Consider the following 18590-nt stretch of genomic DNA (forward strand, 5'->3'; position numbering starts at 1 on the left):
GCTTCTTGGTGGACAATAAACTAAAACAATCTCTCCTTGATTGCATTTTTGACTTGTAAATGTTTTTAATTGGCTTAACCAAAGCTCTCATTAAGAGACATATTCACTAACTTTGGTTCTTCATAATAAATTTATATTTTAAAACAGCTCTGATGCTTAATTCAGAGAAATTAAAACAAACACTGGTTAAAAAGAATGAATGTATAAATAAGTCAAATATCAACTATAACAAATCATCATTTAAAAATATGATATTTTAGTGGTATTTTAGAATAAATACATGTATTTGATTTTTATGTTTAAAGAAATCTGCATTTATAGTCATTACAGATTCAAGTTGCCACATAAAGAAATGCTGTTATCATGTAACAAAACAGATGGTCCCCAAAATCCTTGTAAGAAATCTATCTATCTAATCTAGTCAAGGGGGGAGTGTGAAGCTCAGTTTTCTCTCCGATTTTATTATCACTAATTATTTTGTAGAAATTTTTTTGTCCTTTGGTTTTTAACTAGACATGATTATTTAAACATATAATCACTATAGAAGGAGAAAAGAAAGAAATACAGAAAAGCCAAAAGAAATAAATTACCCAAATCTTTTTTTTTTTTTTTTTTTGAGGCGGAGTCTCACTCTGTCGCCCGGTCTGGAGTGCAGTGGCCAGATCTCAGCTCACTGCAAGCTCGGCCTCCTGGGTTTACGCCATTCTCCTGCCTCAGCCTCCCGAGTAGCTGGGACTACAGGCGCCCGCCACCTCGCCCGGCTAGTTTTTGTATTTTTAGTAGAGACGGGGTTTCACCGTGTTAGCCAGGATGGTCTCGATCTCCTGACCTCGTGATCCGCCCGTCTCGGCCTCCCAAAGTGCTGGGATTACAGGCTTGAGCCACCGCGCCCGGCCCCAAATCTTAATAGCCAGAGAAAACTACTGGTGTTAACATGGGATTATATCCGCCCAGGCCATTTATACAAAAGCAAACATCTACACATATACCTTTATAAGTTTTTCACTTAGCACTATGTCATGGCTGTCTTTCCAAGGATAAAGACTTACATACAGTTTTGTTTATAGTGGCAAGATATATCATTACAAGGATGGGTCAACATTTAATCAATTGTCTAATGTTGGACACATAGCTCCTTCTCAGTCTTGAACCTTACATACAACATTAGTATGAAGAACCTGTGAATTTTTTTTCTTAGAGTTTCTTTCTTTGGTGTCATTCTTATAGTCAAGGTTTCCCCACCCAAAGATCAGATAAATATTCACCTATAATTCTTTCCAGTCCTTTTATGGTTTTGTTATATTCATGTATTTAACTTGACTGAATTTCATTTCAGTGTATACCTTAAAAGAGGGGAGACTTTATCCACTCTCCCCAAATGGCTTGCCATTTGTACCAGCAACATTTAATAACTAATTAATCATTTTTCCACTGACAAAAAATGCCTACCACAAATTTGCGGTGGGGGGCGGTTCTTTGTTTTTGTTTTGTTTTTGAGATGGAGCCTTGCTGTGTCGCCTAGGCTGGAGTGCAATGGCGCAATCTTGGCTCACTGAAACCAATCTCTGCCTTCCAGGTTCAGGACTGTCTCCTGCATCAGCCTCTGGAGTAGCTGGGATTACAGGCGTGTGCCACCACACCTGGCTAATTTTTATTTTTTAGTAGAGATGGGGTTTCACCATGTTGGCCAGGCTGGTCTCGAACTCCTGACCTCGAGTGATCCGCCCACTTCACCCTCCCAAAGTGCTGGGATTATAGGTGTGAGCCACCACACCTGGCCTACAAATTTGTTTGTATCTATACTTTTGACAGTTCGTGGACTTTATGATCTGTTCTATTTATCTGTTTATTTATTCTGGTGCCAATATCAGAATTTTTCAGTTACTGTAGCTTTATTTTCTTCAAAAATGTCCATGGCCATTATCTCATATTTATCCTACGTGATTTATTTACTTCAGAATCATATATTCTGATACCCTGTTTGCTCATTATTGTCATTTTATAATGTTAACTAGTTTACTCTGGGTTTTACAATATTTTTTTCTGTTAGCTTATCTACTTTTCCCCTAAAATTATCATGTATTTAACCATGTCTAAATAAAAACCAAAGGGGAACAAAAGAAAATTCCAAAAAATAATTGTTGGTAGACCTGAAGGTTGCCCCCAAATTTTCGGTTTATTTTGGTGATATCTGTGTACCCAGTCTCTGAATGTTACTGAATCCTAAGGTAGAAAGAGTCTCTACCTCTTCTAGGCCTGCTTTTGGTCTCCAATTAGCAGGCTCTATAGTGGTCTACCAGCATTTGTTAAATTCATTCCTTATGTCATCTCACCAATTGTCTCAGAAAGGGAAGCCATTGGCTGGTTCTTGGTGTCTTCCTGAAGTTGGTCTGTCCTTCACATGCTATATCAGATAAAAACTTCTCAACACCTATAGAATGCAATGGACACCACTTCCCTGCCAGCTCCCTGTTTTCTCCTTACTTTTCTTTTTCTAGGTTTATGGAGTTTTCTCCTTACTTTCCATTTTCTTTGCAATTTTTATTGGTTTCTTCCCTTCCTTCACCATCTTACCAGGAAATCTTGAGTTAGATCACTTTGTGGAACTTTGTATGAGCAAATTATACCACTAATAAACATTAAAATAATGAGACAGCCTAAGATGAACTGCTCAAAGAAAAAGAAGACTAGCTCTGAATTCATGCATGACCACACTATGTATTTTGAAAGAAGAAAGAAAACATAGCAAAACTTGCCAATCAATAAGCAATTTGCGGATCAATAAGTAATTTCCCTGTACTACTCAATGCAGGCAGATCTTCACAGTGGGCCGATACAAGAGTTTTGTTTTTGTTTTTTTTTTCTTTTGACATGGGTAAAATTTCTTTCATTTGAGAAAGTAATGTGTATGCATAGTTTTAAAGAATAAAGACAAAGAATACACAGAAATTATCTCCTATCCATTCCTGCTCTGCATCCCTCTACCATCCTACAGTGTTCTCCCTAGAGACAAGCCCTGTTATTTATCTACTGGTTTACAAATAGAAAAATCCTTCATTATCCCTCAAATTAAAACTGATCAGCATATTGAGATGATATGATATTGAGAAGATACAGTATGTAATTGTTAAGAAAAGCTAGAATAATATCAAAGGTATTGTACTGGATAAAACTTAGGCAGATGCACAAAAAAGATGTACTACCTCTCCCTTTTTATTAATGAATATGAAAATAATTTATAAATCATTTACTCAAACAAACATTTACTGAGCATCTACCATATGCTAGGGACTGTCCTAAGTGGTATGGACAGAAAATGAGGCACGACATACTCCATCTACTACCCTCCATTTCATTTTATTAAGATAATTGCTAATAACAGCTGACAGTTATATTTTAAGTGCTAAATCAAAATGTCATCACATAAAAGTCATTTGTGAATCAAATGGAACAATCTCAACACAGATCTAAAACTCTTAATGCTTCCTTAGATGCTGGACCATAATACCATAATACTGTACTTGCAGTAAGCTCAGAGCAGGAAGGAATGGCCTGATGACAAATCACCCCCATCTTAATGTCCTAACATCCCCTATACTGTCAGTCGACCTTGGGTGTGTTCACACACAACAGCACACAGGAAGACGCAAAGGTGATGTGGCTTTCCTGTTTGGGCAAGGCATAATCTTAACATAGAAGGTGCCTGTTGCTCTTTATGGGCAGAAAAAAAGAGCCAGTATCACTTACAATTGCACAGACCTCTTTGGTAGGGGCCAGCCAACCTGCACACCAGAAGCACACATGGGGAGTGAGGGTGGAATGTTGAGAAGTGATTTCCCAATGGCCCATCGCTAAGGAAATAGTCCCTGTTTTTTCAGCTCACACTTTACTGCAATGCTAACCTAGTGCCAGGCCCTATTCTAAGTGCTTTTCATATATTTACTCATTTAATGCCCACAGCAGCCCTATGAGGCAGAAACAATATTTATTCCCATTTGACAGATAAGGAAACCGAGGATCAGAGAGGTTATGTACCCTGGCCAAGGTCACAGTTAGTGAGCTGTCTATACGAGCCACATGGAGTGAGGTTCTGGAGATGGAAGTTGGGGTTAGTCAGAACTGATGCCTTAAAATGTCCTTGTCAAAGTTGCCTCTTCTATGCAAAATGATAATTCTGAAATCAGCAACCTAAAAAACAACAGCCATCTATTATGACCTCACCACTGTGCTACGTGTTTTATAAAAGAAAAGCCCAATCCTAACAAACCCTTTAAAGTAGGCACTTTAACCACCCATTTTACAGAGTAGGAAATTAAGGTCTGGAAAGTAATTTCCCCCAGCTAGTGAGATCTGAAGTCAGGATCTTAGCTGTCTGACTTCAGGACCCATGCTTTTTTCATTTCACTACAGTGACTATGTGTGAGTGAGAAATTCCAACATCATCACAATCAGAAAAATAGTGGCTCTGTCTGCTCTGATGGTTTATGCTTGTGCTAACACAGGCTTTCCTCCTAGTGGGGAGAAGTCTTTGGCACAAGTAATTAATTTATATTAATGCTTAGCTCTCACTCCTATGTAGTATTCATATTTGACACAGTATAATTTTTCTCATTTTCAAACACAGATTATTCACACCATACATATGTAGCAGATAATTCAATAATAAATTGACTGTGATCAAACACTTGGCAAAAGCTTGAGAAGTCAAATAGCTTTTAAAAGTCTAATATATCCTTAGACTTCCAAACTGTCTCCATTTTAAGGTTAGAGCATCTAAAAGCAAACCAAAGTACCTATGTGATAACATTATAGCCCCTACAGAAATGCCTCCACAAGTTAGGGCACTTGAGAAACTATAGTGAACCATCTGAATGGTTTTCTAAAACTATCTTGAGGACATAGAGTATTGTGTAAATCCAGGTTCCCTGATCCTTTTGTTTAATAACAGAAAAGAGGCACTACTTTTTTCTTTTCACTTGTGCTAACATGAAAACATTAAGAGCAAGCAGTAAAGCCTAATTGTATAAAAACTGTATCATGTCTTACGCGGTAAGAACACACTGTCCCTCTTATCCCAGACGTTCTCTAAAAATTTCTGTACCTAATTATCCTATTTACATTTTAAACATTGTTCTTACTTTCTTTTTCAAGTAGGTGAAGTTAGAAATAAAAAAAAATATTAAACTTTGATATATTTATTAATTCAGAAGTTGGTCAATCTAAAGTTCAATAATCTATGAAAAATTATCAAATTCACAGGACTCAACAATAAAAAAGAACCAGAGAATTAAAGACCTCTAATGAAATGCGATTGGTACATCTGCCCTGAAGAGAGCTTTTTCAAAGGAAGGAAAGGAGGGAGGGAAAAAGGAAAGTTGAAGGCTGCAGACATTTCTAAGTACTAAAGTGGGTAGACTAAGTAGGAGAAAAGTGAATTACCAAATGGTTAAAGTCAAAGTGTAATACTGGGACCTGAGAGACTTCTGGATTAAACAGATGAACTTAACGTCGGCTCTCCCCTCCTTCTGAATCACCATAAAATGACAGCCCACAGTGCCTGGGCCTTGGAGAACCCCAGGAGATAGAGTCTAGGCCCTCAGAAGGGCTGCAGAAGGACAGAAGACACTCCTTGTCCCCTCTCTGTCCTTCAAAGCCCCATCCCCTCTCTAACCCAGTGGAAGACAAAAGACTTCCTATCACGTGAGACTGGACTACAGACAGCACCAGGGGCAGTAACACAATAATGAAAACGCCTTTCCACTAAAAGAAGAATTAGGGAGGAAACAGACACAAGGCAGAGATCAGAAGAAAAGTACAGAGGGATAACACTGTATTCATGAAATAAAGTACAGAATGCTATTTTCTAAAAGGAGGTGGGAACATTCAGAGAATAAAAAAGAGCTCTTGGATACTAAACTTACGACTGCTGACATTCAACAGAAGAATTAGGAAATACAGTTGAGAAAATCTCAAAATAGACGAACCCAAACAAACAAGGAGACACAAAAAAGGTGGAAAACATACAACAAATGGTAAGTCCAGAAAATGCAACAGAGGGCCAGAAATAAAGATAGAACATGGAGAAAAGATAATTCTCAAAGAAATAATTCAAGGATTTCACAGAACTAAAGAACAAGTGTTTGCAAGTGTTAAGTCCCACTGGTCAAGGAGACCACAAAGGCATATCATTGTGAAATGTCAAGACACCAGGGATAAAGAGAAGACTGTGGAAGCTTCCAGAGAGAATGAACAGACCCCGTGTAAAGGATCAGGGGTCAGGCTGGCATTAGGTTCTCAACAGCAATGTCAGAGGCAATGGGTAATATCCTCCAAATTTGGAGGGCAGATGGGCATAAAGATGTCTGCAGATATGCAAGATTCCAAACTCTCTCTCATGAACCTGCCAAGATAAAGGAGGAGGTTACAAGAAAGGGGGACGGTACAGAAACAAGAAGCCAAGTGAATTCCCAAGAAGTTGGGAAGTGAGGACAAAAACCCTGCAGCCAGTTTGGAGGTGAACTGCCCAAATGGGAAGGGAACAACATAGTTCCAGGAATACCCTCTCCAAGGAAAACAACACAACACACTGAGAGGCTGTCTGGTGTGTTTAAGCACACTATGTTTAGGAAAGAATCAATGATAGGTACACAGAAACCAAACAAAGAAAAAACAAGGCCGTTTTCAACTCAATTATGCTTAAGGAAACATAATCATGGCACACTACGTAGTTATCTACAAATACAATTTGCACAATAATAACAATCACTAAATATTGATTTAACCAAAAGTTGTGATGTGAAACTACACTGTCAGGATGGAACACAAAGACATTCATATTTTATAGTAGAGAGTCAATAAAACTGAAAAACAGTATTTAGAAATATAGAGGTAAACAGCAGAAAAGGGCTAAAAATTTGAGTCATATACTCTAGGAAATTGGGACAAGGCAGAGACCCATTCTTATGAGATTACTCTTAAAGGAATATTTGACCTTTAAAATTATTTATATGTATCACTTTCATAAAAACAAAATATGATTAGATAAAAAAGCTGAATTTTCTTGGTCAACTCTAAGTGAAAAAAATGAGTAAAATGTAGTTTTTAAATTATGGCAGGTACTAAGACGGATACTCAATTTGTGCCTATAAACCAAAAATAAAATTCTAAGCTCCCCATCTGACTTGAAGGTCCTTCACTCAGCCAAGGGCATTCCAAAGCTAACCTGAAAACGAGTTCAGGCCATGATGGGACATGGGGGGTTGAACATGCCTCATTATACCCTCCTCCCTTTGGAATTCAGGCCCAGATGACCAGCATTAACATCAAAACAGAGACCTTAAGACTGACAGAAATGATAGGAAACATTTACAATCTATTATTTCTGAAGCCCACTATCTGGAGGCTTCATCTGCATGATAAAACCTTGGTCTCAACCATCACTTATCTTAACCCAGACATTCCCTTCTGTTGATTTTCATGTTTTTAGATAATAACTCTTTCAACCAATTGCCAATCAGAAAATCTTTTAATCTACCTATAACCTGGAAGCCAGAGGCTTTCCAAATCACACTAAAATGACAGTCCACAGTGCCTGAACCTCGGTGAACCTTTTGGACCAAACCAGTGTACATCTTGTATGTATTGATTGATTGATTGATCTTTTTTTTTTTTTTTGGAGTCTTGCTCTTGTCGCCCAGGCTGGAGTGCAATGGCATGATCTTGGCTCACTGCAACCTTTGCCTCCTGGGTTTAAGCAATTCTCCTGCCTCAGCCTCCCGAGTAGCTGGGACAGGTGTGTGCCACCACCCCTGGCTAATGGTTTGTATTTTTAGTAGAGACAGGGTTTCACTGTGTTAGCCAGGATGGTCTTGATCTCCTGACCTCATGATCTGCCCACCTCGGGCCCCCAAAGTGCTGGGATTACAGGTGTGAGCCCCCGCGCCCGGCCAATTGATATCTTATGTCTCCCTATAATGTATAAAACCAAGTTGTAGCCCAATCACCTTGGCACATGTTCTCAGGATCTCCTGAGGCTGTGTCACAAGCCATTGGTCACTCATATTTGGCTCAGAATAAGTCTCTTCAAATATTTCATAGAGGTTGACTCTTTTCATTGGCATGCCTTTAGAGAACCATGGGATCTCAGGATTGGAAGCCCCTGAACAATCATCTGATATGCCACCTGCTCCCCAGTGTGAGACCGGCTATGTGAACTGTGAACAAACTCTGCCCCTAGGAACTGCTCCCAACACAGTTATGGCCCCCAAAACACCATACCCAGGCAAACACACTAACTTTTCAATAGTCAAAGATGGCCAGGCATGACCCTGAAGCCTCTTCTCTGCTGAGTTTCTACTTCTACTTCTCTCTAGCTTCTAAGGGGCTCTCTCTGAGTCCCAGACTGTGTGATCAAAAAGGCCTTAGGCAATAGCTCCTAATCTCACATCCCTCCAATCTGGGAGAGTAGCCAAACCAAGACAGACTACTCTTTGTGGCAATTTCAAACCTTGCAAGGATGGGCTGCAGGGTGGAGCCTAGGCTGGGTGCTCATGTGCTCACCACTGGGCAGGGAACAGGGCAGGGATGGGGACACAGTCCGCACCAGGAGCAAAGCTGTACCCTTGCAGTCAGCTGAGGGAGGAGGGTCATTCTCCAGGAGAAACTGGTAATAGGTAGGCAATCCATGAAATAGGCCATGGATGGTAAAGAAAGAGAATGTTTATTAAATTTGTCTCTTAAAAGATTCAATTTTTGGTCATGTTTAAGAATTAATTATGTCTTCTCTAACTAATGATTTTATGCTGTAAGCTTCCTGTGCTCTGGGACATGGAAGGATGATCAGCATCAAATGCCACAAAGCAGGAATTCAACAAGATGATCATTTGTTTTTAAGAAAATGTCTCTTTGTTTATTTCCTGTGGAAATAATGACTTCCTGGGTAACTGTGGCAAGAGTAAAAAAAATCTGCTTCCAGACCTTAAACCTTTTACTCATAAGTTTAGTAATGGGACATTTTTATAGAGTTTTGATGACTTTACAATTTTTGTCTTCAGGTGGTGTGTTTTTTGTTATTTCCATTTGCATTGTAAAATGGTATCTCATCAGAAGAGCCAAGCTGCTAGAAATAGATTCAAAAGTAACAGTTCATGTTGATGCCTCTGGGGTAACACATACACTCGGTCTGGTTCCTAACCATGCAATAGACACAAAAAACTAAAATCAATTGCCTCTCACATTGCTCAAAGATTCATAAGCCAATACTATCCACGTGATTGATAAGTGTTAACAGAAAAACAAAACTCTGTAAAATATCTCAAGATGTTTATACTGAGCCAATATGAGTGACCATGGCCCAGTGTTCAGTTTCAAGATGTCCTGAAACAGTGTGCCTGAGGTGGTTAGGTTACAGTTTGGTTTTATACATTTTAGGGAGACAGAAGTTACAGGCAAAAACATAAATCAATCCATGGAAGGTATACATTGGTTCAACCTAAAGAGGTAGGATACCTTGAAGCACGGGCTGACAGGTCACAGGTGGATTCCAATATTTTCTGATTAGCAATTGATTGAAATAATTAAGCTTTGTTTAAAGACAAAAGAAATGCCTGAGTTAAGTTAAAGGGGGCTGTGGACACCAAGGTTCTTTGCTATTACTATTTGATACAGGGTCTCATTCAATTGCCCAGGCTGGAGTGCAGTGGTGCAATCACAACTCGCTGCAGCCTCAACCTCCCAGACTCAATGATCCTCCCACCTCAGCCTCTCGAGTAAGCTAGGGCTGCAGGCACACACCACCGTGACTGGGTTTTTTGTTTGTTTGTAAAGATGGGGTTTAACCATGTTGCCCAGACTGGTATCAATCTCCTGGGCTCAAGTGATCTGCCCACCTCAGCCTCCCAAAGTGTGGGATTACAGGTGTGAGCTACAGGCCCAGCCAGACCAAGGTTCTTGTTATGCAGATGAAGCCTCCAGGTAGCAGCTTTCAGAGATCATAGAAGGTAAATGTCTCTTTTCAGATCTTAAAGGTAACAAATTCATTTAATCTCTCCTAGATCCCAGAAAGACCTAGAAGGGGAAGGCCTGGCCGCATTAATGGAGATATTTCTACAGATGCAAATTCCCCCCACAGGAAACAGTTTTGCAGGGCCATTTCAAAATATATCAAATAAATATATTTTGGGGGTAAAATATTTTTATTTCCTTCAGAGTCGGGTGTCATGTGATGCTATACCAGAAACAGGTTGGAATTTGCTATCTTATGTGCCACTCTTTGTGGCAACAAAGTGTCTGTTTTATCAGTCTAATAATCTCTATTTCAATGTTAATGCTAGTCAGTTGTGCCCAACTCCGAAAGGGAAAGGGTATAACGAGGTATGTCTAACCTCCCTTCCCATCATGGCCAAAAACATAGTTTTTCAGTTTTCTCTGAGGCCTTCCTGGCCAAGATAGGGTCCATTCAGTTGGCTGGGGGACTTAAGATTTTATTTTTGGTTTACATCATGGAGGTGGAGGCCGTGTTCTCCGTCAACACGCACGACCAATTGTCTAAGTATTTACAGTTTATGTCTTTTTTATTTCTTTCTTTTTTTGCACCGGGGCGTTCCTGAGTTTATCTGGGGCACACCCGGGCGAAGGCCCTGAACCTAAAATGTTGGGCCTCCTGGTGGTGAAGCGTGGCTAGTGCTGACGGCGCAGGACAGGGTCAGGTAGCAGGAACTTTATCTTGGAATTGTGGCTTGATGGCCGGCCGGTGGCACTTACTGGCTGCGATCTCCTCCACCTTCATGATCTGGATGGAGTGGGCCCGGGCGCGGTGCCGGGCGCCTGTCTCTCTAGTACTGGATGACAGCGCCCGCGGTGGTCGGGTCCTGGTATTCCCGGTGTCGGGCCTCTGAGCCCGAGCTAAGCCATCAAATTCCCTGTGACCTGCACATGTACATCCAGATGGTCTGAAGCAACTGAAGATCCACAGAAGTGAAAACAGCTTAACTGATGACAGTCCACTGTTGTGATTTGTTTCTGCCCTACTCTAACAGATCGATGTACTTTGTAATTTCCCCCACCCTTAAGAAGGTTCTTTTTAATCTCCCCCACCCTTAAGAAGTTTCTTTGTAATTCTCCCCACCCTTGAGAAAGTACTTGGTGAGCTTCACCCCCTGCCCCCAAAACATTGCTCTTAACTTCACCGCCTATCCTATAAGAACCAATGATAATCCCACCACCCTTTGCTGACTCCTTTTTCGGACTCAGCCCGCCTGCACCGAGGTGAAATAAACAGCCATGCTGCTCACACAAAACTTGTTTGGTGATCTCTTCACACGGACACGTGAAACACCCGGTACATGTTGTGGGTGCCGCTATGGGAGACATAGCACAGCCAGATGCCGAAGTTCTTCACCCACAACGGGGACTTCTCAAACACCTGCCCACAGTAGACAATCTCCCCTGAAGACTTCTTCATCTTCTTTAACTGAGATAGGAAGTACCAGAAGCAGGTCTTGGCGATGACATCATTAGGCGCAAAGATTCGCATGCGGTAGAGGGGCGGTGTGTGGCATTTGGGGGTGGGCGGGCAGCCACCCACCACCTTGCACTCTCGTAGTGTGCCCAAGGCCTTCATGGCATCCTCTCCGTGCTCGCTGCCACCGGCAAAAGGTACAGTTTATGTCTTTATGGGTAATTGCACTTGAAGAAAATAAAAATATTTTACCCCAAAGTATATTTCTTTGACACATTTTGAAATGGCTGCCACAGGGCCAGCAGACAGAAGTGGCCTTGTAAAGCTGTCTCTTGTCGGGGTAATTTGCATCTGTAGAGAATCTATATTAATGCAGCCAGGCCTTCCCTTTCTAGGCCTTTCACAGATCTGGGAGAGATTGAGTCTGACATCTTTACAAGTCTGAAAAGACATGTTTACTATCCATTCTCTCTAGGGGTTCTAGCTATAAGGCTTCATCCACATAACAAGGCCACTTTTGCTAGCCAAGCCTCCTTTTTTCTCTCCCCTATAACCTGTCATGCCATTAAAACCTGTTTTGGGCCACACTCTGAGCCTGCGTTCTTTTTATAACCTCAAGGTGGTATATAAGCTTCTGTACCTTATTGAGGGGTTGGATCTTCATTCTGAGAGCTCCCATGTATGCATGTTAAATAAATCTGCCTTTTCCCCTATTCATCTGCTTTTTGTAAGTTGATTTTTCAGTGAACCTTTACAGGGCCAAGGGGAAAACTCTCCTTTGGCCCTTAGAGTGAACAGTGAAGGAAGACACAAGGGGCACAAGAGGATGCAGCAAGTTTTCACTATAAGACTAGGAGATTACACAGTTTGACAGAATGAACTCGTATTATTTTTCATTTCAGGTGCTCAGAACATGTAGTTCAATTAACTGATATTGAAATTGCACGCCAGAAAAAAACATATATTTCTCTTTTCTTTGAGCTAGAAGACTCGTTTGCTACACAACAGTCTCTTTCCCTGGTGAAAAAAAACAGGGGTGAAATTTAAAACCTGTTTTTAATCTCATGACCATTAGAGGCCCTGATGTAAAAATAAAACCAAAACGACTATCTTACAAAAATCAACAACTACCTAAACATTTACAAATTAAAATCTCCTTTCACTGAAGAAGTATTCTGTTATAAAGAATCACTTGAAAAGAATAAGCCTGTAACAGTACCCTTTGCACCAAATAATGCCTTAAGGGTTCAGAAGTCCTTGAATATTATTTCTTCTGATCCTCACAGCAATTCCATTAGGCTGTTCTCAACGTGATACATGGATGACGGAAAAACAGCCTGAAGTCAGAGAAGCCTTGCGTAAAGTCACTCAGCTTACAGGAATCAGGGCTGCAGTCAGGCTTTGACATCTAGCCCTGGCCTCTCTCTTTCTGATAAATCCAGTTTCCTTCCCCTTCTCAGATCTCCAACTACGCCACAACAAAAGTCTTGCATGATGTGTGTGTTCCTCTCCTCTCTAAATATTCCCTCCTGTTGCAATAAGTTTCCAGCCTAAAAATGTGAAATTTAAAAACTTTTTATCTAAACACTAAGTGAAATAAAAAGCAAAACAATGAGATAACCAAAAACCTGGCAACTTGGAAGGGGGAGAAGAAAAGTATTTTAGAGGACTCCTTTTAAAACAAGGTCATATTTTAAGATCATAATAGTGAAGATTAAAAACTCAGTAATACTCCACACCTTTATTAATATTGGGCAGTACGCATCATCACAGAACAGATATTTAATATGTACTCGAACTGGTCCAGACCCTAGAAAACGATGGAAGGCTCCCCCTAATTCATTCTAAGAAGCTAGAACACACTTAATACCAAAGTATGATAAAGAAAAACAGAAACCAATTTCACTTATAAATATTGATGCAAAGATTCTAAATCAAGTACTGGCAAACAGAACCCAGAAGTGAATTTGTTACAGTAGGTAGCTAGTCAGGCATAAGCAGGACAGGAAGGTGCTCCCAGCACGCATACACACACACACACACCTGGAATGTGAGATGACCATCAGGTGATGGTCAGGCGGTTGCTGACTCTCTTTCTAAAATAATAATTGATCACAGCCGGTGCCAGAGAAAGGCAGTCTCCTAATACATAGAGAACACCTGAAACTGGTGAGCAGCAGTTTCCCGATAAGATCTCAGGAGTTGGACAAGTGGGCTCAGGCATGCATATTAAGAGGCAGAATGGCAGGGGGGCGGGGTTTAAATGGTATAGGACCTTCCAGGGACATCTGACTGGTAAGGACCTCAAGTGAGCATGTGTACAACTCCAGTAAACACACTGTGCATGCTCATCTCCCAAGCACTAGTAGGCTACTGTGCATGTGGACATCCCACCTCAAGGGAAGAATCAGAAGGAATCCAAGACCCTGGAAGTATGTCAACATACAAAACCCTAAGTCAGGCCATGCACGGTGGCTCTTGCCTGTACACCCAGCAGTTTGGGAGGCTGAGGCGGGGAGATGACTTGAAGTCAGAAGTTCGAGACCAGCCTGGCCAACATGACAAAACCCCATCTCTACTAAAAATGCAAAAATTAGCCAGGCATAGTGGCAGGTGCCTGTAATCCCAGCTTCTCAGGAGCCTGCGGCATGAGAATCACTTGAACCAGGGAGGCGGAGGCTTCAATGAGCCGAGATTGCGCCATTGCACTCCAACATGGGTGATACAGTAAGACTCTATCTCCAAGAAAAACAACAAACAACCCTAAGTCAAAGGTCAAACTGCACACTTCATCTCACAAGTCACCTGCTTGGCCCTCTTCCAAGTGGACTTTACTTCCTCTCATTCACGCTCTAAAGCTTTTAAATAAACTTTCAGTCCTGTTCTAAAACTTGCCTCAGTCTCTCCTTCTGCCTTACACCTTGGTCAAATCCTTCTGAGGAGGCCAGAACTGAAGTTGCTGCAAACCTACATGGATTCACCACCAGTAACAAATTAACAGAAAAATATAATATAATATAATATAATAATATAATATTATATTAGGAATATAATATAATAATATAAGGAATATAATATAATATTATAATAATAATATTATAATAATATAATATTATATATTATTATAATTATAATTATTTTAATTATTTAATTATTATATTTAATTATTTATAATTATTTATAATATAATTATTATATTTAATTATTTAATTATTATAATTATTATAATTATAATAATATTATAATAATATAATAATATAACATGGTTTATTCCAGGAATGCAGAGATGGCTTAACATTAGCAAAACTACCAACATAATTTATTATGTTTTTAAGTGAAAAGATAACCATACAATAAAACATAAAGGTTGGAAGGTGGCCGAATAGGAACAGCTCCGGTCTACAGCTCCCAGCAAGATCAAAGCAGAAGACGGGTGATTTCTGCATTTCCAACTGAGCTCACCAGCATCAAAGACCAAAGGTAGATAAAACCACAAATATGGGGAGAAATCACAGCAGAAAGGCTGAAAATTCCAAAAACCAGAACGCCTCAGAAAAAACCAGAGGCCTCCGAAATAACACCACACATCTACCACCATCTGATCTTTGACAAACCTGACACACACAAGCAATGGGGAAAAGATTCCCTATTTAATAAATGGTGTTGAGAAAACTGCTAGCCATACGCAGAAAACTGCAACTGGGCCCCTTCCTTACACATTATGCAAAAATCAACTCAAGATGGATCAAAGACTTAAACTTAAGACCTAGGACCATAAAAATCCTAGAAGGAAACCTGGCCAGTACCATTCAGGACATCGGCATGGGCAAAGACTTCATGTGTAAAACACCAAAAGCAATGGCAACAAAAGCCAAAATTGACAAATGGGATCTAATTAAACTAAAGAGCTTCTGCACAGCAAAAGAAACTACCACCAGAGTGAACAGGCAACCTACAGAATGGGAGAAAATTTTTGCAATCTTCCAATCTGACAAAGGGCTAATATCTAGAATCTATAAAGAACTTAAACAAATTTACAAGAACAAACCAAACAACCCCATCAAAAAATGGGCAAAGGATATGAACAGACACTTCTCGAAAGAAGACATTTATGCAGCCAACAGACATAAGAAAAAATGCTCATCATCACGGGTCATTAGAGAAATGCAAATGAAAACCATAATGAGCTACTATCTCATGCCAGTTAGAATGACGATCATTAAAAAGTCAGGAAACAAGAGATGCTGGAGAGGTTGTGGAAAAATGGGAACACTTTTACACTGTTGGTGGGAGTGTAAATTAGTTCAATCACTATGGAAGACAGTGTGGCGATTCCTCAAGGATCTAGAACTAGAAATGCCACTTGACCCAGAAATCCCATTACTGGGTATATACCCAAAAGATTATAAATCATTCTACTATAAAGACATGTGCATATGTATGTTTACTGTGGCACCAATAACAACCGCAAAGACTTGGAACCAACTCAAATGTCCATCAACGATAGAATGGATGAAGAAAATGTGGCACATATACACCAAGGAATACTACGCAGCCATAAAAAAGGAAGAGTTCATGTCCTTTGCAGGGAATGGAAACCATCATTCTCAGCAAACTATCACAAGATCAGAAAACCAAACACCACATGTTCTCACTGATAAGTCAGAGTTGAACAATGAGAACACATGGACACAGGGAGGGGGACATCACACACTAGAGCGTGTGAGGCATGGGGGGCTAGGGGAGGGATAACATTAGGAGAAATACCAAATGTAGGTGATGAGTTGATGGGTGCAGCAAACCACCATGGCATGTGTATACCTATGTAACAAAACTGCACGTTCTGCACATGTAACCCAGAACTTAAAGTATAATTTAAAAAATAAATAAATAAATAAATTCATGCTTCAAATAGTTGATAACGCCTATCCTTTAGGACATCAGACAATTTATTTAATATGCCATTTATTTATTGAAATTATTTAAAATAATAGCAACTAAACAGGCTTCCGCATTTCCACAAAAAAGGACCGTTAGCTCTTGCATGAGGTAAGAAACACAATAAAAAATAATTTAAGGTTAAAAAAATAATAATAAAGGTTAAAAAAGCACTTGCTATACAATTCAATAGTTACTCCCAATTAAAATAAATAAACAGCAAACGACCTAAAATAGAAGTTTTAGAAAAATATACTTAAATAAAAATCACTTACTACAAACCTACAGCAAACAACTCATTATTATTATTAAGAGACAAGTCTCATTCCGTTGCCCAGGCTGGAGTGTAGTAGCATGATCACAGCTCACTGTAATCTCAAACTCCTGGATTCAAGTGATCCTCCTGCCTCAGCCTCCTGAGTAGCTAGTACTACAGGCACATACGACCATACTAGGCTAATTTTTAAATTTTTCACAGAGACAGGGTCTTGCTTTGTTGTCCAGGCTAGTCTTGAACTCCTGGCTTTAAGCAATCCTCCCACTTCTACTTCCCAAAGTGCTGGTATTTCAGACACAAGCCACCACTCCTTGCCTGCAAACACTTTATTAAAGGGTGAAATAATAAGGCCATTACTATTCAAGTCAAGACTAAGACAGAGATGTTTGCAATATTGTTTTGAGCCCTAGCTAATGCCATAAGAGAAGACATAAAGTAAATAGTGTAAGTGGCCAGACATGGTGGCTCATGCCTGTAATCTCAGCACTTTGGGAGGTTGAGGCGGGCGGATCACCTGAAATCAGGGGTTCAAGACCAGCCTGCCCAACATGGTGAAACACTGTCTCTACTACAAATACAACATTAGCTGGGCATGGTGGCAGGCACCTGTAATCCCAGCTACTCAGGTGGCTGAGGCAGCAGATTGCTTGAACCCAGGAGGCGGAGGTTGCAGTGAGCTGAGATCATGCCATCACACTCCAGCCTAGGCAACAAAAGCGAAACTCCATCTCAAAAAATAAAAAATAGAATGAATAAATAGTATGAGTATTAGCAGAAAAAAGAAAACATGATCCTTATTTGCAGCTATGAGTAGGAACCCAAGAAAAACTAACAACCAATTATAACTAATAAGAGGGCTTAGTAGTTATGGGATATATTTTTCAAAAGTTCTTCTTTATAGTAGTAATAACTAGTTAAAAATGAAGATTGATTAGAAAAATACTATTTACAAGAGAAATAAATGCAATGAATTACCAATGAAAAACAAGGAGAGCACAGAGCTTATATGAAAGAACTATAAAATTTTATTGAAGTATACATAATAAACGATTGACAGAGACAGTGAATACATTTTTAGGAGGATAAACTCATCACAAAAGTGTTACTCCTTCCAAAATTCACATACAAATTTAACAGAATTTCAGTCAGAGCCTAATGAATTTTGTTGAAGCTGAACTAAATAAGTTTAAAGTTTACATAGAAAAGTAAATGTAAAAGAATTACCAACAAATTTCTAGGGAAAAATTGTAGTAGGAAAATTTTTAGGAACAATTTCGCCCTATCAAATACTAAAACTTACTATAACAACTATAATCAAAACAATATGAATTGGCTCAAAAACAGACAAAAAGGTCAGTGAAACAGAAAATAATCTCAAAATACATGTGATAAAAGTGTACTTTAGGTTACTGGAAAAGATAGTTTAATAAATTATATAAATGACTATTCCTTTGGAAAATACGAAGTTGGACTCCTACTTCAAAACAAAAATAATGAAAAAGAGTAATTTTGAAATTGATGCAATATCTAAATGTAAATAAGACACATAGCAAACAAAATTCAAAACTCCTCCAAGAAATTCTGAGGATTATTTGGAAGTCTTAAGCATAACAAGAAACCAGGAGAAACAAAGAAAAATACACACTTGAGTTATATAAAAATGGAAAAAAGTATGTATGTAATATATGCCAGAGACAAAATGAAAATACTAAACAATAGGAGAAAATATTTGTAACATGTGACCAAAGAGTTAATATACTTAAAATACAAAATTGCTGCAAATTCACAAGAAGAAGATAAACCACACTCAAAGGAAAAATGAGCTTAAGTCATGTGTCGGCAACTTCACAGATAAGGCATGGCAAGTGGCCATTCAACATAATAAAAAAGTTTTCTTTCTCACTGCTGGTCAGGAAA

At 39.4% G+C, this 18590-nt stretch overlaps 2 protein-coding genes across 3 annotated transcripts in view; both read right to left on the reverse strand.

Annotated features, from left to right (window-relative positions):
* The window catches only part of ANO10 (anoctamin 10), a 189440-nt gene that overhangs the window by 50802 nt on the left and 120048 nt on the right, over nt 1–18590 (reverse strand). The window lies entirely within an intron of this gene.
* On the reverse strand, nt 10573–11620 carry LOC115899100 (60S ribosomal protein L18a-like). Its single transcript, XM_030935701.1, has 2 exons — nt 11327–11620; nt 10573–10868 (listed from the first exon to the last, which is right to left on the reverse strand). The coding sequence occupies exons 1-2, from the start codon at nt 11618–11620 to the stop codon at nt 10833–10835; spliced, it is 330 nt and encodes a 109-aa protein (XP_030791561.1). The 3' UTR covers nt 10573–10832.

Source organism: Rhinopithecus roxellana, chromosome 1, assembly GCF_007565055.1.
Source record: "Rhinopithecus roxellana isolate Shanxi Qingling chromosome 1, ASM756505v1, whole genome shotgun sequence".
Taxonomy (NCBI): Eukaryota; Metazoa; Chordata; class Mammalia; order Primates; family Cercopithecidae; genus Rhinopithecus; species Rhinopithecus roxellana.